Source organism: Thalassophryne amazonica, chromosome 17 (assembly GCF_902500255.1).
Source record: "Thalassophryne amazonica chromosome 17, fThaAma1.1, whole genome shotgun sequence".
In the NCBI taxonomy this organism is placed as follows: domain Eukaryota; kingdom Metazoa; phylum Chordata; class Actinopteri; order Batrachoidiformes; family Batrachoididae; genus Thalassophryne; species Thalassophryne amazonica.
In genome coordinates, this window is record NC_047119.1 from 4,131,210 (window position 1) to 4,154,472 (window position 23,263).

Consider the following 23,263-nt stretch of genomic DNA (forward strand, 5'->3'; position numbering starts at 1 on the left):
TTGATATAGCACACCTGTGAGGTGGGATGGATTATCTCAGCAAAGGAGAAGTGCTCACTATCACAGATTTAGACTGGTTTGTGAACAATATTGAGGGAAATGGTGATATTGTGTATGTGGGAAAAGTTTAGATCTTTGAGTTCATCTCATACAAAATGGGAGCAAAACCAAAAGTGTTGCATTTATTTTTGTTGAGTATATATATACTGCACAAAACATGATTTTGGCAAAGCATGCACCTTCCTGAGCAAACAAAACCTATTCTGTCATCTAATGTTTAAAAGTGTTGTCATCATCCACATAAATGTCCAATAAAGTTTATCACTCAGGTGCAATTCTTGTTCCTGTGCACACTTGGCAACGTACAGATTTTTGTGTGTATGAACTAATCAAACATGGAAAATATATAGTATGGAATACTGCTAAGCCCATACCTGGACATAGAAGCCATCATCTGGTCCATTCTGTTCTGCCCAAAGATGAGTTGCTTCCTCCCATGACATCCCCCTCTCCACACTGACCTGTGACAGCAGCAGGAAGCCAGGTACTGTAAGCTCCAAACATACCTCAAGTCAAAAATAATACTTATATAAATGTTTCTTAGCATACGGTGTAGAGTTCAACGTGTCCTGATGTTGTATAGCCTGGTGTTAGGAATTTTCTGCAGTCCACCTTCTTCACCTTCTCGTCACCAGAACCCAGATCTAAGAGGAGATCAGCTTGTGTCACATTTTAATTTCATTCAAACTGAATACATTCTCACTCCAATGCAGCACTTAAGTCCAGTTATGTCAGCACAAGATTATGGAGGGAGATAAAGAAATTAAAGCACTTTTCTCTTCTGCATGTGCACATTTGGTTTAACAGTAACAGACTTGATGACCATCTTACCAAGAATGCCCATGTCATATCTCCCATTCTTCTTTGCTTCCTGAATAACTGCAGCTAGTGTATCAGAAAAATACTGGAACAAGGCATTCTGCTGCTGAACCTCCATGCCCAAAATACGGTTAAGAAACTTCCCAATGTTGTTGTGGTCTGTAGCAGTAAAGAAAATTAAGTCACTGAATGTGTTTTTCAAGCTTTCCACAGTTAAGTACAGCTGAGAAGTTATTCAATATGATGATAGCTTATCACCTTTATCCAGTGACAAAAGCCAGATCTGTCCTCAACATTTATGAGACCCACACCTATTAGTCCGTTTTGAATTTCTACAAACGGAACAAAAAGTCAGACAGGAAAACCAGAAATATGTCGACAGCAGAGTGTGAACGGTCAATGTACCAAACAAAAGATTGTGACAATGTCATTTTGTGGAATACAAACCTTTGAAGAAATCCCCTTTAAAGTCTGAAGACGGGGACACCAATGGAACATCAAGCTTTACAATAGACTTCATCACAATTTCCAGAGCATTTCTCCCATACTGAAGCGAAGATCAACAAGTTAGTGACTGTCCCCATGGAGACAACTGAAGAATTTTATAGACAAATTGTGAATGTGCTTACTTTGTTGTCAAAGTTGAACCTGCTGAGATCTCGGGTTTCCGTTGCTCTTCGATCTCCATGAGTGAGAGCACCCTATTAAAAACAAATACAGGCTATAAATATTTAGTCTCTAGATTTGAATTCCTTTAAATGCTTGTTTGAAACCAACAGTCATTACCAAGCTTTCTAATCTTTTGGCAACAATGGATGCAAATCTCTGTTCTCCTGCAAGTTCAGATATGAGGAAAACATATTCTGGAGCTGTGACCTGGTTGGACCTGTGAGTTCTCCCTGAACCAAAGGAAACAAAGAAGAGCATTTGTAACATTTTACATCACAGCTCTATAAAAGGTTACTTCTCCAGTTATTCTAACAAGGGGAAATAAGTCTTGTCACTTGCTCTGCTGATCAGGATCAAAACAAAAGCTTTCCTCCTCTGCTAATCCTTTTCCATGTTCAGCAGAAGGAATGTCAGTTGGAGCATTACCAGGTAGAACAGATTTCCATGAAGGAAAACCCACATTTTTAGCCTCATCATGGTTTTTGGAAGTCACTACTGACTGCCATCTTGAATAAATGCAACATCTATGCAGTGAGTGCCACGGTCTCGTAAGCTTTGGGTGGTTCAAAGGGTGGCACTCATACACAAAATGAGTACACACCAGAATCTCATACTGAACGTGCATTTGTAGCTGTCCTGATTATGTAAATAAGGGACAGAAAAGCTCAGATAAACAGAGGAGTATTACTTTAATTCTTTTTACACTATGCCGTTATGGCACGAAGTCGAGACAGAAAATAATTGTCGGCTGCTATATTAAGGTTGAAAATGCCATTTAGAGATGACTAGATTTTTTTATCTAGTTTATTTTAAAAAAGGTGGGTTACATTTAACGCTAAATAGATCAGTTACAGAAGGCTAAATTGTAAAGTTTAATGTGGCTGGTTGGGTCATATAGAGGGCAGAGTACAAAATTCAAATTTCCACTGAGGTGTCGATTAAATAATCACAAGAAATTAACATGAACTACATAGTGCCCCAGACAACGGCAATATCATCAAAACCCAAATATGTCAATTTATGGTGAAAAATGAAAAGAACAAAATCAATTTCAATTTGACAAGCTACAACTATTATTGCAATGGTTTCTTAAGAAATTATAGTTGATCACCACTCGTTGGGGTCAACTCACCAAACTGTTGTATAGCTCTGTCTGCACTCCAAGGCAACTCGAGCGTCATATGGACTCTTCTCCGCTGGTTCTTCACTCGTCGGTCTGCCTGCAGGGAAATCCCTGAACTTGCAGCCTCTGAGATGATGGCTATGTTCTGTATGGAAGAAAAGTTATCAGCATTCATGATTATGGAATCAACTTATTATTGTTTCTCTCCTGGAATGTTTGGCAATGAAGGCACTGCTAACCCTAACCCCAGTTTTACACCATCAATGAAGAACCAAATCTGCCACAGCTCCTTTTTGGAATAACAGAGGCATTACCTTTTCTCCATTCATAAATCTCTGCTTCTCTGTAAGATTGAGGATTTCCACTGGGACATCCATCTCAGAGCGAGACTCATAGCAGATACTGCCATCGTCATTGCTGACCACACGACCCTTCCGGCCCGTCATCTGAAACACATTTGAAGAACGAATTAATGTAAAATCTATTTGTGACCAACATTACAAAAAGAACTGAATTATATTTGATGTCAGAAACAGACTGATACCTCTGCTACATTTTCAGGCCCTCCAAGTTCATCTATTAGTTCATCTAGTGTGTTGGGAGGGAGATCCTCAGACAGTTCTTCAAGCCTTTCCAACAGTTCTTTTTTCATTTTCTGGGCTAGTTCCACTGCATCGTGACTTGTTAGACAGCTATCCTCACTCTCTGCTTTGACTTGGGAACAAACAAAAACATGTTATCTATTTAGACAAAAGTAGTCCAAACCTGCTCTGCCTTCGGGTAATGCGCTTACCTGCAGTCGGTGCACTAGGGGGGTTAGAGGCAGTAAAGACCAGTCTGGTGGAGCCGAGCCCAGAGGCTAACAAGGCACTTTGAATGGAATCTGGATCGATACTTTTCCTTCTCTTTTTCTTATCTTTTGCTTTCTTTGGACCTTTTCTGATAAGCCAAGGATCTGAGCAAAGAAATGCATAAAGATCAGAGGACAACCAAGATTAGTCTACACGCAACAATAACGACCACCCGAAAATGAATTCACAATTCTCACCGTCTTCATCGTCGTCAGACTCATCTCTGAATGGGTTGAAGTCATCGTCTTCATCGGCTGAGCTGACAGACTTCAAGCTGTCATCACTGTCATACTCTTTACCGGAGTCTTTGTCCATGTCTTCTGACTGGCTGTCCTCTGAACTGCTACCCGATAAACCCCCGTGCATGCGGGGCCTCTTTTTCGGTTGTTTTATGTCTGAACCTGAATGACAACGATATAGAATTATAAAAACCAAAACTACAGACTTTTCCGAAAGCAACTCTCCTCAAAAGATCAAAGACTTCAGTTAGAAGATTCATTTCTCTTCACACAACATCCCCCCTTACTGCCACCTGCACTGATATTCAACAACGTGACGATTAACTGGGAACATTCATGTTCATAAACAACTTCCTGATAAAATGTTTTAAGACTTTTGTTAGTTTATCTCCAACATCCCGTTGGACCGTGGGCCAGCCTAACACTTTTACAATTAAGCCCCACCAGGTTCAATGGCTAATGATTAGCTTCCCATTTAATATGACGTTGTCACCCGGTAATCTGAATGATTCCCATCTCCTAAATCTCTAATTTTCTTGCAGATTTGTCATGAAAATACATTTTATGCATCTGCTGCATGTGACATTCCCTGAGGTAAGACATCAATCAGTCCTGTATCTGCTCTGACGTCCGTTCGTGTCACCGGATTCCATAGCATGAAGCTGAGGCCGGGACCCAGTTACAATTGGGTCGAATGAGACAATCCAGATGAAAATATCTTGCCCAAGGACAGAGAGGTAGCATGAGCGGGATTTGAACCTAGGTCTACATATTGGCAGGTCAGCTCCTTATCCACTGAGCTACCTGCTGGTTCCTGCTACACATTTATCTACCTTGGTATTATAAAAGCAAAAACATCTCATTTTCCAGAGTACTGATATAAGTATTGATGCGCGCGTGCACACACAGTAATTATTTATATAAGGCTTTAACAGGAATCAAAGCACAAAAAATAAACTCCAATAAGGGCACAACAATTCACAAAAACCACAAATTAAAGAGCTGATAACAGGGGAAAAAAAAAAAAAGTGCAACTTAAGAGAGCACAACGTAGTTTTTAAACATGTAATTTGTACTCAGGAAACTGTGGTACATTTTAGTGCACGCGGAGAACATGTGATGACTATCATTTAATGTGGAATTCATATTTTCACGTGGATGCACACTTGTGACCCATTCACCAGGTTCAGGCTCTGTACATCTTCCTTTTGATACAAATGTCAAACAATGCTTTGAATGCCCTGCACAGATTTCAAAATGCCGCAAACCAATGTTTTTACTTTGCCATTACAAATTTGCAATACGGCAACATTTCTGGCATCATCCTGACGAACACAATCTATGCTTAATTTTATTCCAAACTGACATTCTCTTTCTGGTGTACATTTCATACCGTATTTAGGATACCGGCTCCAAAACACGAGCCTTGCAAAGATTTCGTAACAATGCGCAACAGTTTTTTTGAGTTTGCAATCAATTTGCACAACCAACAAAAACTTATGGGACCACCTCCAGCCACAAACACTATTCAGCCTTTAATTCTGGTTAAACCCCCCCAAGCAAGCATCTGAGTGCTCTACTCACCCGGGCCCAGCCCAGTCTATAGGCAATTACTAAGAGCAGGGCGCACCAATCCGCACATTTCCCCATTTGATGGAATGGGGAAATGTGTCCAAACATTTCACTAGTACTGTATTTTCATGGACATCTCCACACCCACAACATTGAATATTAAGTCATGATCAAATACTGCAATAATTAATGCACTGTACAACTGCATCATGCTGAACATCAAATGCCACAATTCTGTGAGTGCATGTAGAAATTCTCCTGCTATGAAGACAACTTTGATCTGGAACAATGTGTTTTCACTACCTTTCCTTTTGTTGACTCTCTGTTCAGGTTTTGCACCAGTGTCACCGGGCTCAGAGGTTTTCTTCGCCGAAAGATCAATACCGAGCAGGCTATAGAGCTTCTGTCTGTCAGGAGCTGGGAAGTGTTTCTCAATCAGGGACTGCAGCACACCTCTGCAACAACATTTACAATGAACACAACTTTTAAAATAAAGTGTCAATTTTTTTTTAATTGTTCAGTTGTAGCTTAGTTACTACATACTTTGCCGTTGACACAAAGTCATTGAGCTCGCCGCCGCCTTCCTCTAAGGCTTCAAGTGTTCTTGCTTCTCCAGTGGACTGAAGACCTATCACCACACACTGATATTTGGGGGGGGGCGCTTGTCAGTATGTCACAGATAACTTATCACTGATGTACTGAGGAGTTACACATCCATCACCTTCACCCAAAGATGAAGATGTGCACATATTCAACGACCGTTCCAAGGGTCGTATTACCTTCCCATGCTGGACCTCCTGTCTGGCCAGCTGAACCACTCTGCGAACTTTGGAGGCAATACAGAGGTATTTGAAGAACCTCTGGTGTGCAGACCAGAACTGACCCCACATGGACTTTTTCATGCGTTGTTCTGCATCCATCAGGTTAGCAGCCTGCTGGAATTTCTCACGAGCGTTCACCCACTGACACACAAACGTAATGGAGCAATTTCAGGTGCAAATAAAACCACGAGCAGAAAGCTCTTTAAATATTACTTACCAAATGTACAGATTTGTTGTACATGTTGATGTACTGCTGAGTCAGCGGAACCTCTTCAATCTTGAAAGTTACGCCTGTAAAACTCAATTGTCTTGCAATGTACATCCCTCTTAGTTTCATATCCATGGCTACTATTTCCATGGCGCCAACACCTCTGAGGAGACATGAACATCATGCAAGTTAATCATTTTTCAAATTTCTCAACTTATGGATTTTTTTTTGTTAATCCATTATTTATACAGGTAGTCTCACTGAGACACAGGCAGGGGTGGTGGCCAAGTGGTTAGTTCACTTGGTTTCAGTGTAGTTCAAAACCCACCCCGCCACATTTCTCCATGTAATGTGGAATTGTGTCAGGAAGGGCATCTGGTGTAAAACCTGTGCCAAATCAGCATGCAGATCTACCTGCCTTGGATCTGCTGTAGTGACCCCCAAGTGAAAACAAGGGAGCAGCCAAAGGGACTTACTTTGAGCAGGAGTGGTGCGCAAGTGTGCTTAGTTTCAGTGCAGTTCAAACTCCACTTCGCCACATTTTCCATATAATGTGGACTTCTGTCAGGAAGGGCACCAGGTGTAAAACCTGTGCCAAATATCAGCATGCAGATCTACAGTAGTGTTCAGAATAATAGTAGTGCTATGACTAAAAAGATTAATCCAGGTTTTGAGTATATTTCTTATTGTTACATGGGAAACAAGGTACCAGTAGATTCTCACAAATCCAACAAGACCAAGCATTCATGATATGCACACTCTTAAGGCTATGAAATTGGGCTGTTAGTAAATAAAGTAGAAAAGGGGGTGTTCACAATAATAGTAGTGTGGCATTCAGTCAGTGAGTTCGTCAATTTTGTGGAACAAACAGGTGTGAATCAGGTGTCCCCTATTTAAGGATGAAGCCAGCCTGTTGAACATGTTTTTCTCTTTGAAAGCCTGAGGAAAATGGGACGTTCAAGACATTGTTCAGAAGAACAGCGTAGTTTGATTAAAAAGTTGAAAAACCGGAGAAGCGTGGAAGAAAATGGAAAACAACCATCAAAATGGATAGAAGAATAACCAGAATGGCAAAGGCTCACCCACTGATCAGCTCCAGGATGATCAAAGACAGTCTGGAGTTACCTGTAAGTGCTGAGACAGTTAGAAGATGCCTGTGTGAAGCTAATTTATTTGCAAGAAACCCCCGCAAAGTCCCTCTGTTAAATAAAAGACATGCAAAAGAGGTTACAATTTGCCAAAGAACACATCAACTGGCCTAAAGAGAAATGGAGGAATATTTTGTGGACTGATGAGAGTAAAATTGTTCTTTTTGGGTCCAAGGGCCGCAGACAGTTTGTGAGACAACCCCCAAACTCTGAATTCAAGCCACAGTTCACAGTGAAGCATGGTGGTGCAAGCATCATGATATGGGCATGTTTCTCCTACTATGGTGTTGGGCCTATATATCGCATACCAGGTATCATGGATCAGTTTGGATATGTCAAAATACTTGAAGAGGTCATGTTGCCTTATGCTGAAGAGGACATGCCCTTGAAATGGGTGTTTCAACAAGACAATGACCCCAAGCACACTAGTAAACCAGCTAAATCTTGGTTCCAAACCAACAAAATGAATGCCTCGCAGATGTAAAGAAATCATGAAAAACTGTGGTTATACAACTAAATACTAGTTTAGTGATTAACAGGATTGCTAAAAAAGCAGTTTGAACATAATAGTTTTGAGTTTGTAGCGTCAACAGCAGATGCTATTATTGTGAACACCCCTTTTCTATTTTTTTTTACTAAATAGCCCAATTTCATAGCCTTAAGAGTGTGCATATCATGAATGCTTGGTCTTGTTGGATTTGTGAGAATCTACTGGTACCTTGTTTCCCATGTAACAAAACACGAGGTCTGTTAGAAAAGTATTGGATCTTTTTATTTTTTTCAAAAACCATATGGATTTGAATCACGTGTGATTGCATCAGCCAAGCTTGAACCTTCGTGCGCATGCGTGAGTTTTTCACGCCTGTCGGTTGCGTCATTCGCCTGTGAGCAGGCTTTGAGTGAGCACTGGTCCACCCCTCTCGTTAAGGAAATGGCGGAACGCCTGTCTCAATGTGCCGAAAAAGTGCTGATGTCCACGTCTTTTCACAATTCCTGTGCTAGTCAGACGACATACCGGATCAAGACAGCGTCCAGTTTAGAAGTGAACGGCACATTCCACTGTTACCCGAGTTTTTGTCATGGAAAGAGGAGTGGAGGAATCCTGTGCGTCGCGGCGCAGCCGCATGGCGCAAAGAAACGCTGTGATGAAGCCTCACAGGACATGTTGGGGCATGTCCAGCTCATGCTCAATTTCTCGGATATTCACACGACTGAAAAGCAACCGGAAGCCGTCTGAAAGCCACCTGAAAGATCAACACAGAGGTGGTTTTGTCCCACGTCATGAGCGGCACGGTGGCACATTCATCCGCCTTTTTCCATGGAAAAAAAAAAACAAAAAACTCCTGTAACAGTGGAATGTGCCGAAAAAGTGCTGATGTCCACGCCTTCTGCCTTTTTGTGAAAGTCAGACGACGTCCCGGATCAACAAAGCCTTCACGTTGGAAATGATCTGGTTGTTTTAGCGGGTTTGAGCTGTCGATCGGCGCTCGGAGCACGCCGCGCTCTCAGACGCTGTGGGCGGTCTTTAAACCGGCTGGAGCACTCAATCTGTGTAATCCCCATAAAATCATCCCTGAAAGCCATATTAATTTTCCGAATGGTGTCCACCTGGAGGTCTCTCACAGTTTCAGGAAAAAATTGATGCAGCAAAGCTCCAAATCATTCCTTGACGACGAGAGAGGTGGACCAGTGCTCACTCAAAGCCTGCTCACAGGCGAATGATGCAACCGACAGGCATGGAAAAAAAACTCACGCATGCGCACGAAGGTTCAAGCTTGGCTGATGCAATCACACGTGATTCAAATCCATATGGTTTTTGAAAAAAATAAAAAAGGTCCGATACTTTTCTAACAGACCTCGTATACTCAAAACCTGGATTCATCTTTTTAGTCACATAGCACTACTATTATTCTGAACACTACTGTACCTGCTGTAGCAAAGGTACTTACTAGTCTCATTGAGACAAGAGTCTCATTCCCAAGAGAGACCCGTTTCAGTACATACAATAACAAATCAATTTTATTTATATAGCGCCAAATCAACAGTTGCCCCAAGGCGCTTTATATTCCAAGGCAAAAGCCATACAATAATTACAGAAAAATCCCAACGGTCAAAACGACCCCCAAATATATATTATATATTTCTTATTATCCTTTATCTTATATTGTACATCAAGATTTTCAATTGCACTGTCCTGTAAGATTTAATCTTGTATATAATTGGTACCTATACTTTCTTATAACTACTTGTTTTTCATTCAACAATCTGTTTGCAGAGAAAAAGGAGAATATCTCCAATCTCATTGTAGATTCTGTATGATAACAATAAAGGGCAGTAACTCAGTAAAATCAAAGTGCTAAACAGAAAGATTAAAATACTAGAATAAGGAACAAGTTTCCAGGGATTTTTCCAAGTGTCCTTAAAATAAGTGAAATCCCCCATTGGAATCAAACTGGACAACTTCAGATCCTGTTCCAGGTTGAAGGGGCAAAGTAAGAAAAAGCCTTTTTGCCAAGCTCTGTATGTACTGTAACACTGAAAGTAATCAGTGCCTGGAAGCACAGGCTATGACCACACTGTGTGAGGAAACTGTAGTAGATCTATGAGGGGCAATAGTCCAGAGATGACTGGTAAATGAAACTGTACACTGCAAACATCTATGTGTGAACAGTGATGATCAACTGATCAGAGTACAGTGGTGAAATGTTTACAGCCAGTTATGAACCTGTTGGCTTACAACTGTGTTGCATCGAACAGTAAACAGAAGCTCACCTCCGCTCCACAGCTTGGATAAAGTTGCCAAATTCTCGGAAAGGGGTTTTATGCCCCCAGATGCCCAGACGGTTCATGTAAGCCATATTTCGTGGTTCAGAAGCACCTAGACAGGAAAAAGCAGTAGGTATTTGTTTTACCACATCTGCAGTGTCTGCACAGATTAACTGCTGGAAATAAAGCCAATAAACTATTCCACTTCATTATTTGCCTGACCTGTAGCACTTGCATACACCACCCGAGCTTTGGGCAGTTTGTTCTGCAACTCCAAAACTGCAAGGCCAGTTTTAGTTGGTTTAGATGATCCAATAGGGCACACGTTTTTGGCTTTGTGACACTCATCATAGACTATCTTAAAGACATTTGGTTAAGGAAAACAACCGCCACCCTGACAGAAGACAGTCCAGAACACCAGGTACTCCCCCGACTGGCTAACACACAGCAGGACAATTCTGATCATGAAAGACCCCCAAGGGTATGACACCCTCCAACTACTGGCACATTACCTGCCTCTCCACAGCATTGAAGCTCCTATCAGACATCATAGCAACCAAGATGAGTAGGGACATGAGTCAACACTCAGGAATTTATTTATTTTTTTATCCATCCATCCATTTCTTCCGCTTTATCCGGAGTCGGGTCGCGGGGGCAGCAGCTCAAGCAAAGCCGCCCAGACCTCCCGATCCACACACACCTCCCCCAGCTTTTTTTATTTTGGAATAATACTGTAAGCAGCAATATGGTTTCATGCCGATGAAGAGCATTATAGATGCAATGTTTGCTCTGAGAATACTATTGGAAAAGTACAGAGAAGGACAGAAAGAGTTACACTGTGTGTTTGTGGACTTAGAAAAAGCTTATGATAGGGTGCCAAGAGAAGAGTTGTGGTATTGTATGAGGAAGTCTGGAGTGGCAGAGAAGTATGTTAGGGTAGTGCAGGACATGTACAAGAATAGTGTGACAGCGGTGAGATGCGCAGTCGGAATGACAGACTCATTCAAGGTGGAGGTGGGATTACACCAAGGATCAGCTCTGAGTCCTTTCTTGTTTGCAGTGGTGATGGACAGGTTGACGGATGAGATCAGACAAGAGTCCCCATGGACTATGATGTTTGCAGATGACATTGTAATCTGTAGTGAGAGTAGAGAGCAAGTTGAGTCTAGTCTGGAGAAGTGGAGATATGCTTTGGAGAGAAGGGGAATGAAAGTCAGTAGAAGCAAGACTGAGTACATGTGTGTGAAAGAGGGAGCCGAGTGGAATAGTGCAGTTACAAGGAGTAGAAGTGGTGAAAGTAGATGAGTTTAAATATTTGGGGTCAACTGTTCAAAGTAATGGAGAGTGTGGTAGAGGTGAAGAAGAGTGCAGGCAGGGTGAGTGGGTGGAGAAAGGTGGCAGGAGTGATTTGTGACCGAAGAATATCAGCAAGAGTGAAGGGGAAAGTTTACAAAACAGTAATGAGACCAGCTATGTTGTATGGTTTAGAGACAGTGGCACTAACAAAAAGACAGGAGGCAGAGCTGAACATGTTGAGATTCTCTTTGGGAGTGACAAGAATGGACAAGATTAGGAATGAACATATCAGAGGGACAGCTCAGGTGGGACGGTTTGGAGACAAAGTCAGAGAGGTCAGATTGAGATGGTTTGGACATGTGCAGAGGAGGGACCCAGGGTATATAGGGAGAAGGATGCTGAGGATGGAGCCACCAGGCAGGAGGAGAAGAGGGAGACCAAAGAGGAGGTTCATGGATGTGCTGAGAGAGGACATGCAGGTGGTTGGTATGACAGAGGAAGATACAGAGGACAGGGTGAGATGGAAACGATTGATCTGCTGTGGCGACCCCTAACGGGAACAGCCGAAAGACAAAGAAGACTAAGAAAACGTGAAAAAAGTGAAGCTCTGTGAATACTTTCCAGATGCATTGTATATAAGACTAACAGGAAGTGCAAGTGTGTAAAAACAAAATCGAACCAAAATGAGCAAATCCAAAACTTTTGAATACTGTCCCCGAGACATCTACCTCATTATATTACACCACCCCCCCCCCACCCACCCCCCCAAAAAAAAGCGTATGAAAGGATACAACTCCATCAAAGTCCTCCCCACACCAGTGGAGGAGCTGTTGAAATCTTGTCTTGTACTTTCCTCCAGACTGACTCTCTCCTATCAGTGAGGAGTAGGTGGCGAAGATCACACCTTTCTTCACACTCCCATTGTGTTTGAGGAGATTTGCCATATTTGAACTAAAAAAACCCAACAAAACAAATCAGATGCGTATTAAATTACATGTTCAGTGCAACATTCACTTTGCCATTTCCACCGTCAGACGCCAGCCTTACTTGTTAGTGCATTGAACCTGAATGTTTTTTTGCTCCTATATCCCTTAATCCCGTTCAGCATCATATTTCAAGGTCATTTGAGACACCTAAACCTGAACAAAAGAGCATATTTATGAGGTTCCACAATGAAGGCAATATACATGATTATTAAGAATTAGGTGAATAAGTGTTGAAAATAAAAGAATCAAATTACCAGAGAGATCGTTTCCTGCCTAAAAGGTAATTCTCATAGATGATCCCTGCAATGGTCCGACCTTTCCCAACTCCGGCTCCATCACCAATCAATATGCAGCTCGTCTCACCATTAGGGAGGAATGTTTCATGTTGCTGTGGTACAAAGAGCAAAGAGAAACGTTCACTTTCCATAACCAGGCATTTCCAGAAGTGACAATTCTAACCTAAATTTAAACTATCCTGAACAATGTTTTAAAAAAATGGCAGTCAGTCAAAAAATCAGCTGGTGCACACACATAGCCCAGAGGCACGTACAGATGTAATACCTTAGATTCTATTATTAAAAAAAAAAACAACAAAAAAAACACACATGCACTACTGTACACATGGCAAACACACCCGTCACATACAAAAACGCAGAAGTGTTCAGATGTTTTTAATCGCAAACAGACCCACGGGCTACTTATATAATGGGGAACATTAAATATATTAAAAATATTAATTATATTAAACACCTTTAACTGCCACCAATATTAAGACACGTCTACAAGATAAATGTGTAGTAGGGGTGTCCGGGCGCATCGTGGGGAAAAAGCTGTCGGGATGTGTTACATACCCCAACACCAAGTCAGTGGGTTCACCCTGAATTCCGTCAAATTCAAGAATCTTCCATGCTGTTTAAAATCATTGTTGTGTTGTAACACTAATAATCAGAGAAAGTAATTAAAACTACAAAATAATACACTAACCAGATTAAAATCGAATATGTGCAGGAGAAAAAGCTCAAATTGTAAAGTCTTTAGCCAGGTTATATGTAAACAGCCACACCCGTAAAACACAATCATGTACTTGAGAAGATCATAAGCAGAATGCTAACCTGAGCTGCATACGTAATTGCTTCCAGCTGCAAAGCAGAGAGGCAACCTCGATCTATGATTTCTTCTGCGATGGACAGTCTGTACCACACATCTGGAGGGCTGACACTGGACAGGGAACTGGTCTCCACGACAGGATCGGGATGACGCAGCCCAATCTTCACTGCATTGACATAATGATCAGTCAATGATCAAGTTACAAACGGCAATAAAATACTTTTGCAACTGGAACAAAAAAAAACAAAACAAAAAAAAAAAATCAGAATTCTTACATTAGCTACACTTCCCTATCACATCTACACTGTTTTAGCAAGGATACTGCCATCAAGCTCTATTCTTTTTTTCTAATTAATATTTTGAATTTTATGAAATCAGTAAACTCCCAAAACTAAGAATAAACTGACATACTGTAATACCAGACAAGGATGTGACTCGCATTTTAGAACAATGATTGAAGAAATTCTATAGACATTTGTGAGAAAATTTTGTGAAACAGAGCAGTCTGAGTATTTATTTGCAAAGTTACACATGTGCCAATCCATTAATAATATACATCTGTCCCTAAACAGTGGCTTATTACATGTTGTGCAGTAATGGCATCCAAGTTCTGCTTAAGATTCTTCAATATTCTCAACTGCACTAATACAATTTGAAAAACCATACAAAACCTTGACATGGCAAAACCAGACCAGAGAGATACATACAATCAACTATGATCAGTTACACAACTAAACCACGGAAATCATGATTCTGTTGAAATTACACATCCTTGACCGTCTCCATGAAGACATTCTTACATTTCAATGGCATGTACTCTGCATAAGTCTCAGCATGTCCCAGCTCCTCCTCCTCTTCCTCCTCAGGCTCATCCTCTTCCTTTACTGTAGGGGGTTTCTGTGAACACACCTCACTTTCAGAATGATCTAAATATAATCAATCAGAAGTATCAACTTGAGTGCAGCAGTACTGTAAATTAACATGTTACATTTATTAATACTTACCAGACACTGCATAAAGTTCTGAAGTTACTGTCATCACCAGGCCAGACTTGACCTGCATCCTTACCAACACTTCCTTCTTTATGCCATTATTCATTTCATCTGAAAACACCAACAGAGATGTTACCAATTACAATCTAAAAGGTAATACACTTCACACGCAGCAGCTTTAAAGTTCTCATTAGAAACCTAGAAAATTTCATTCAAGGCAGGCAAAATGAGAACAAGGCAATTTAAGTGTTGGAACTTGAGTTAGTGTGATCTTTTTCTGTTTTGGAAATTATTTTTTCCCCCATAGATATAAAATGTGATACAACCTTTGCTTCATTCAAAAATAGTTGCTTTAAAACACTATTTTGTGTGTTTTTGGTCGCCTTTGATTAAATAAACATTTTCAAATGAGACATTCATAGAAAAGAAATCAAGAAAGTGACTACTTGTTCACAGCACTGTATACAAGTGTCTGTCAGTAACAGGGGTGCAGAATTTGATGAAAAATTAAGTGATTATTGTGAAAAGTGTTGCAATACAACATGTATTATTTTAGCCAGATCCAGAAGTATTTAGACAGTAGACTGATGTCCATTACCCATCAAACTGCACAATTTCAAGTAGCAACTTGAAGACATGCTCAAGAGAGACGCCTATGTTTTTTGTAGAAACTCAAATGCCGCAAGTCATTTTGTGCTTACGTGAGGTGATTTTTCCCAAGCGATTCAAAAATGTAATTTCACAAACAGCATTGGAAACATTTTCTGCTATTACAGGCAACATGATGTATAGTCATGACACATTTAGGGAATAACCCTGTTGTGTCTGATGATTTGCGGATGTTCATGCCTGATTATACCGTCGCAAATTGAGCTTTACCGGTGTACGTGTTAGCACGAACAAACCAGCCCCATTTGATTTTATCCATGATCACGTTTAAATCCTCTTTCTGCAGCAGATCAACATTTTCCAACACGACACAGCTCATTTTAGTGTGCTTCCACACATAGTACGATAAGTACAACTCAAGAGTGACTCACGACAAAACAGCTCATATAAACAAACCACAAAAACATCGCACAGACGGGCAGGCGTGCACGATGCCGGTGTGACGGTTCCTCCACGCGGGCAGTATCTTTCGAGCAGGAACACAGCGCGAGTGACTGCACCACATCACACCCGCTGATGTGGAGAATAAAATAAAAAACAGCATATAATTAGTGAATATCACTGGTTGATTAAATAATACATAAAACGGGACGCAATACACAACCCCACAGTTAAAAAAAATATCACTTACAGGATTTAAACCCGTAAGCTCTGATTACCAGATGGGACACTTTATCACTGCGCTACCATCGCTGACCTGTACTCAGTGCGGAAAAATGCCTGACGTCAATAAAGACATGGAGGAGGTGCGCTGTGTCCAGCCGCTGCAGCCCAGCACAAAGGTGAAAGATGTTTTTTATATTTCCACGTGAGGGACAGCAGGCAGAGACACGCGCCTCACAGAGAAATGTTGTCAGTTCACCTCCTTCCAAACACAGAATGTGTCCTCCAGCTGAGAGGTCCAGGAGCAGCTGGAGGACAATTACATATTTAAAACATGTGTAAATACACAATTCTCACATGCCTGATTGATATCGGTCATGGAAGTGCACAAAGTAATATCGGTGCTCTCATCGGCTAGTCACTAACAGCCTAAATCTAAGTTATGATTAAGTTTTATGTCATGCAACTCGAGTACATGGTTGTTAAGTACGTTAGTTATCAAAAAATTCTCTCAATATAATAAACTGTGTTGTTCCACCAACAATAGGTACAGCATGTACAAAATAGCAACACTGTCTTAACTGCACATTTGGATAACCTACTTGGAATTGTGGCCGTTGCAGTTGCCACTGGTGTAGCAATATCAGATGGAGGCTTCAGCTTCATGAGCTCCATCAAACTGCTGCCCTTCACATTGCTGGACTTGAGAAGGTCTTTCAACTGAGTCTGATGAGGAAAACAAGTGTAGGAGAATCAGCAGAGCCGCCACCCCATGCACTGAAATATTTCTCTGTGCTAGAGATGCCCTAATGCCACAGTCACGTTAGGAATACTGTTCAGATACTGCTTTTTGCAATCTATACTTGCAGTACTTAACTTAGTGGCAGAAGGACAGTAAGGTGCAAAGAATTCAGCTGTTTATATAGATTTTAATCAATGAAGATAAAAGTAAAGTGGACTGCAAATTTTGCTCTGCAAATTTGCCAAGAGGAGACTGCATAGTGGTTCTAACCCAAGATCTGCAAGTAAGTTCAAAATTTTCACCGCTGCTCTGCTACACAAGTAGTTTGCCTTTTTATTTATTGATGGTAAATGTTTGCCATGAAATACCTAAATTAACAAACTGTCATCCCAATACCGCCCGCTGTGCATAAACTGATAACGTCATAGCGCGCAGCCCAAGAACTGTCCGCAGAGGAAAAGATGAAAAGGTGAGAAGTACGTGTTCGTCACAATATGGAATTCCGGATGATTTTATCATGGATAGTACGACAATGAACAGCAGCCAAAGCAGCAGCTTGATGAGGATGCACTGGTGAATTTGGAGAGCAGGCGCGTCAGGTACCAGCCCAAAATGTCAAAAGTTAAAGTGAGCCAACTTTTTATGTACGCGTTGCTGGGTCTCATGCATTTTGAAATGACATTAAATATTGTTACTGTGATTCCAGTGTTAGTATCTCAGTAAGTGTAATAATGCAAATAACATGCAGTTGTCGTGCGGTATGTATTTTCAGAGGCCCCGGACGTCCATGCCCAGTCACCACAAGACAGATATTCGCCCGAGTTAGACAAGGGCGAATATCTTTTTTCAGGGAAAAAAAAAAAAAAAAAAAAAAAAAAACAAAAAAACTTTGTCTAATGCCTATCTATGTAAATATATCATGTTTACAACGGGGAGACCCACAGCTTAGACCAGTGCGGCCTATTATGTACAATTTATTTTTTCTTTCTAAAATTGCTGGGTGCGGCTAATATTCAGGTGTGCTATGTATAGTCCGGAAATTACAGTACTCTGCCACAGAAAAACAAAAACGAAAGTGGGTTATCCCTACTTTGTAATGTATTAAATAAAATCTATTTTATGAAGACGACACACACACAGCTTCTACAAACTTACCTGGTCACTGTTAGAAGGCACTACTGTGGTTACTGAAGCAGGAATACTTGTGGAGGAAGTAGTCGCCGAACCTCGCAGGGCTGAACTAGTAACCTGTACCACCTTGGTTTACAGTTACTGTTCGCTTAATAGGATTTGTAGCCGACTGCTTTGTCACAGCGGCTCCTATTGATGGCAACTGATTTAGTTGATTTAAGACAAATGTGGTGGTCGTTGGCTGAGGTTTGTGCTGGTGAAAAGATTAGTGAGATGTTAGGCAAAGAAATAAACTTGTCACAAACATGGAAAATGAAAATACTGTCAAAATTATCAATAGTGCCAAAAGTCACAGTCCTCTCTAAGCACTATACACTGATTAAGATCTAGACCTAACCCACCCCAATCACAGGGTTTTGTATTGTAATCTCACCCTAATAGCAACTATGGGGACTGGAGCAGCAGGCTGGGGCCGAACAGCTTCCACCATGTCTGCCCCAACCAACATCGAGGGCACTAATGGAGATAGACTGGAAGAAAGACAGAAATTACAACATTAATGAGGGAATCATTTAAAACAATACCTTCTAAGAAAAATGTTACGCCTGGGAATGCAACCAAACCACCCCCCGCCCCAAAAAACATCATGCTGATTGGCAAGCCGTTGCTGAGATCATCTTACTTGTTGGGTTGTAGAGGGCTGTGCAACATCCTGAGAATCAGCATCCTGAGAGTCAACATCGAACAGGCCTATATCATTTGGGCAAATGCCACTTTCACTGAGGGCTGTAAGCAGCAAATCCTGTCCAGGATCCATCTGCAGGATAAAATAGTCATTGTAGGGTTTCTCTTACCACTGTAACCAACCTTCCAAAAAAAAAAAAAAAAACGCATTGCTAAGCTATGGAGAGTAAAGGCCCCCTGGCACTTGCACGCCCTGTGTTGTGCCTGAGAGTAAACTCATCTTTAATGGGTGTATACTGAACACTAGAGATGGTGCCGGCGCATGCAACTGTGCAAAGAGAATTTTGAAATGTTCAATAAATCTTCCACGCATAAACGTTGTGCAACATTGCGCATTCTACTTGCCAACACAACGTGGCAGCTCGTCAAGTGGAGTAAAGAAGTGAACAGTTCGAGTGAATGCGTCAGCGCACTGCATCAGAGCGTAGCTCGTCTGAGCAATTATAACGAGATGTTAAATATGTCATAAACGTATTTTTACAGCTGCTCACAAGAAGGAAAGAACATGCAACTGTTTTACCAAGCCATGACAATGTAAACATGACAAATAATTCTCAAAATGCCTTTTCTGTCCATTCAGCCTACGCACTCAACAGCTGCTGCTGGAGCACTCTGATTCAGGAAACAATTAGAGCCGTTTTCAACAGCTAACTCGCAGAGAAATGATTACTCTGCCACGAAAATCATTTTATATATGCAGCTTCTAGCGCGCAGCGGCTGGTGGAACAAAGCACGGCATCCAGCCGGGAACACAGTGGATGGGATCATCACGACGATGTGCATGCATTAAAGTTGTGCAAGTGTCAGGGGGCCATAATCCAAATGCTGCTGCAGAGAGCGCTGCAGGTTTATTAAACTAGTGCAGTGCCCGTAGGAAGTTTTTTTTTATTCTATAGGAGGAAATATCAATTGCAGTGCAAATAATAAAGAACTGGATTTGGTTTGGTGTTGGCATATCAAATTAAAATGATGTTGAGCAAAGATATTAGTTAATACATTTGGGTGCACTCATTTGATGATTAACTTCACACTGTTCAAGGTTATTATCATTAACTATCTAACTTGGTAGGATTTGGTGATAGAGCAAGGTAACGTTCCTTAGTGTGTTTTGTAAAGATAACTACAAACTAATTCTATGCTTTGTTAAATTCAAATGAAATACAATATTAGTTATTGAATTAAGTGTTAAAACTTGAAGAAGAATAGTACAAGGATACAGACAGTGTGTGTGTGTTTGGGGTGATCTCCCCCCCCCCCCCCCCCCGAAAAAAACTTCAAAATAAAGGTTTTGAAAATAAATCCCAAATAACTTAATCAAGGACTGAGTCGATAAGCACTTTTTATGTCGTCCGGGTCTATGTTTTGAATGATGTTATATTATTCGAATATAGTATTTCATTGTTAAGTAGTAGAGAAGCTTGAATCTTCGACTGGACTGGGTTGCTTGACGTGAGGACGTTTCGCTTCAAATCGCAGAAGCTTCCTCAGCTAAAATTCTTGCTCTGGTAGTCTGACTTCTGTCTTGACTCTTGTAGAGAAGAATAAACAGAAGCCAACAAAAGCTGGAGTTTTTTAAACCTAACCAGACCCCTTCTACCGAGAGGCCGGACTGCTATAGGCTAGTGGACTAAACAATAGCTCTAATTAGCACCTATTGTGCTCTAGTGCTAATTAGAGCTATTATTAGCACTAGAGCCGAACACTGCCCGGCTCATCCTGGGCCGGGCAGTGTTCGGTGTATCGGGTGGAGACGGAAGGACAACCGCCAGAAGCCTGCGGATTAATCTGACTCAACACGGGAAACCTCACCTGGCCCGGAGACAGAAAGGATGAACAGACTGATAGCTCTTCTGCTCCCATCAACTTTATTCTCACTGTTCTTGTTGGTGGAGCGATTTGTCTGGTTAATGCCGATAACAAACGAGACTCTGGAAGACTAACTAGTTACGTGGTCCTGTGCTCTTGCCGTCAACTTCTTAGGGGACAAGTACTGTTCAGCCACACAAGATTGAGCAAAAACATGGATAATTGTTACAGTAGTGAAGAAAAAAGCAGACATGCAAACTCCAGCCGTACTGTTTAAGCCTGCAGAAAATTATTTGGGGTAGTTGACTGTTAACCCGGAAGTGCTATAGGTTCTCCCACGCATGTGCACTCATAACTGAGATGCTTATTGCCAACAGCACCACTATACTAAAAACTTTCTGGCAAAGAACCCTGTATCACAGAGGGTTAGAAATCTCAGTGTGAAGTGGGCTTAAGTCATGAAGATTAACTTACTGAAATAAGTGTCTCAAAGATTCTCCAACACTGCAAAGATGAACCACCAATCTATGGAATTTGAACAGTTATGATTGCTTACTCGCAGCAAACTGTTAGACTAGATATTTGTCCATTAACAGCCGTTAACATTTACCCCGAGTGCTGATGCTAGACGAGTTCACAATGACCCAAAACACTACACGTGTTTCCAGTGCTGTCCTTTACTCCATTCAACTTCCTGGTCTCTCGGACTCAACAGTAGGTCTCAGCACAACCACTGTAACAATGACTTAAACTATTCCAGCGTATAACAATTTGACGATATTCTCACAGATGTCTTCACTGGTCAGAAGAAATCATAAATCACCAACCAGTCCTTAACGCACTGTTGCACTAGCTAAACTGGCCTGGTTAGTACAGGGTGACACAGCTTAGCCACGTTAGCTTGTCGACGAGACGAATGCTAAAGCAGGTAAACTCGAGACACAGTGACAGAAACCAAACCAAACCACGAAGCTAATTTACAACTGAGCCCAGCAATTTCTCTACTTAAAAATCTCAAGTCGTCTCACGTAATATTGGTGACGACTTAGCAGTTAAATAACTACTACCACGGTGACTCGGCTGCCTGAACTAGCGTGACAAAGGTCATTCTCTTTTAACCACGTTTAACATATGATATTCAAACACGGATCACACGTTTGTTTGTTGTCGACCAACTTATGTTTAACACTGCGATGGGCGTTAGCGAACTTGCGATGTTTTACGCAAAACTGGATAAACGGCGTTAGCAAGCTCCCGCAGCCCAGTATTCAGTAAAAAAGAACGAACACCAACAAGAATATCTAGACATTGTCGCTGGACGCGGTTGCTATGCGAGTTTAAGAGCAATAATTAGTTACTCACAGTGTTGACTGTGCTGGTCATCACTGAGGCTAGCTCGCGTTAGCAGTCAGCTAAAGCGGCGGCTGTCGCATCTTCATTTTAATACAAACGAAAGGAATATTTTCACCTTACCAACAGAGAGGAAAATGTAGCGTTTTATGAATACGACAGCGTTTTGTAGCTTAAATTAAGACCGCTGCCCGATTAAAATAAACCCACCTGACACGTCCCTCGGGCCCGGTCAGCGGCGCTCGGCAGTTCGGGGTTTGTTGTCCTTTTCGCTCCGCCGCGCGCACGCCATCTTTTATCAAACGCTTCCGGCGCATGCTGGTCCACGTGACGTGTAGGCCGCCGTCCTCGAAGTCAAACTCCTCGGCCAGCGTCGACGCGAAACGAGCCTTCGAGCAAGCGCAGGGTGTCCTTTGACGAAAATGAAGCGATAAAGGCAACGAAAAAAGCATTTCTACCAGGTTAACATAAACGACAAACATAGAAGAGTCAGCGAGCTAATACACCATCACGTGACCCCACGAGGGTCTTAGTAGGAAGTGACGACTTCATCTTCTTCTTCGTTGTCTACTTCCTCGTTCCCTCTTCTTGACCTGACACATTGGCGCTGTTGGCAAATACACACAACCTGAATCAATAATCTTTCAAAATATGAAAAAAAAAATGCTGCATTGCAAAAAAAAAAAAAAAAAAATTGCTTTATTTAATTATTACATACAGAATTATCAATAGTGTCAACACATCGAACCAGGGAAACTCTTCGAATTCAGGGAATCAGACAGGAACCTTTGAGGACATTCAAAAACACTTAAGAAGAGACCTGTAAGACTAAACATTGGGAAATACTCATTTCAGGGCTCCGTGCTCGGTCCCACCCTCTTCACCATTTACATGCTTCCCCTCCAATGTGTCGTTGGCAGGCATGGAATCCACTTCCATTGCTATGCTGACGACACACAGCTCTACATCAAGATCACTCCCTCCGCTCCTTCCTCTGCCACCATTTCCTGCCTCAACTCCTGCCTGGAGGAGATAGGGGCATGGATGAGACAGAACTTCCTGCAGCTGAATGGCTCAAAAACAGAAGCCATTCAAACCAGTACTCCTCACCAACTCCACTCCTGTCTCATTCAATTTCTCTCTTTGGCCACAGCATTCCCCTCTCTCCCTCTGTTACCAATCTCCGGGTCAGGTTTGACCCCCACCTTTCTTTTGACAGTCATGTCAATAACATCTGCAAAACCTCCTTTTTCCACCTCCGTAATATTTCCAAACTCTGTTCTTCACTTTCCCTTTCGGCTGCGGAGAAGCTCGTCCATGCCTTTGTCTCCTCCAGGTTGGGCTACTGTAAGGCACTCCTCATCGGGATCCCTGGCAGGAGCATTCAGAAAGCTCCAGTATGTCCAGAACAGCGCTGCCAGGGTCCTGGTGAGGGTGCGGAAACACGAGCACAATCACCCTCATCCTTCACACCCTCCACTGGCTCCCCATTCACTTCCGTATAGAGTACAAGATCCTTCTGCACAACCCACCACTGTCTCCATGGTGATGCCCATACCTA

General features: G+C 41.8%; 1 protein-coding gene across 1 annotated transcript; it reads right to left on the bottom strand.

Annotated features, from left to right (window-relative positions):
* Positions 1-422: 422 nt before the first annotated feature.
* On the bottom strand, positions 423-21,796 carry LOC117530031 (protein strawberry notch homolog 1-like). Its single transcript, XM_034192970.1, is given in 31 exon segments — positions 423-521; positions 610-704; positions 892-1,038; positions 1,138-1,155; positions 1,158-1,211; positions 1,327-1,426; positions 1,509-1,580; positions 1,666-1,778; positions 2,681-2,816; positions 2,986-3,117; positions 3,216-3,385; positions 3,465-3,626; positions 3,720-3,923; positions 5,637-5,788; positions 5,877-5,974; positions 6,113-6,295; positions 6,372-6,525; positions 10,283-10,388; positions 10,499-10,634; positions 12,364-12,523; positions 12,813-12,946; positions 13,671-13,831; positions 14,466-14,591; positions 14,670-14,768; positions 16,532-16,655; positions 17,827-17,934; positions 17,936-18,055; positions 18,236-18,296; positions 18,298-18,332; positions 18,485-18,619; positions 21,715-21,796. Coding segments are annotated over 31 exon segments (3,615 nt in total). The 5' UTR covers positions 21,736-21,796.
* Between the last annotated feature and the right edge of the window lie 1,467 nt (positions 21,797-23,263).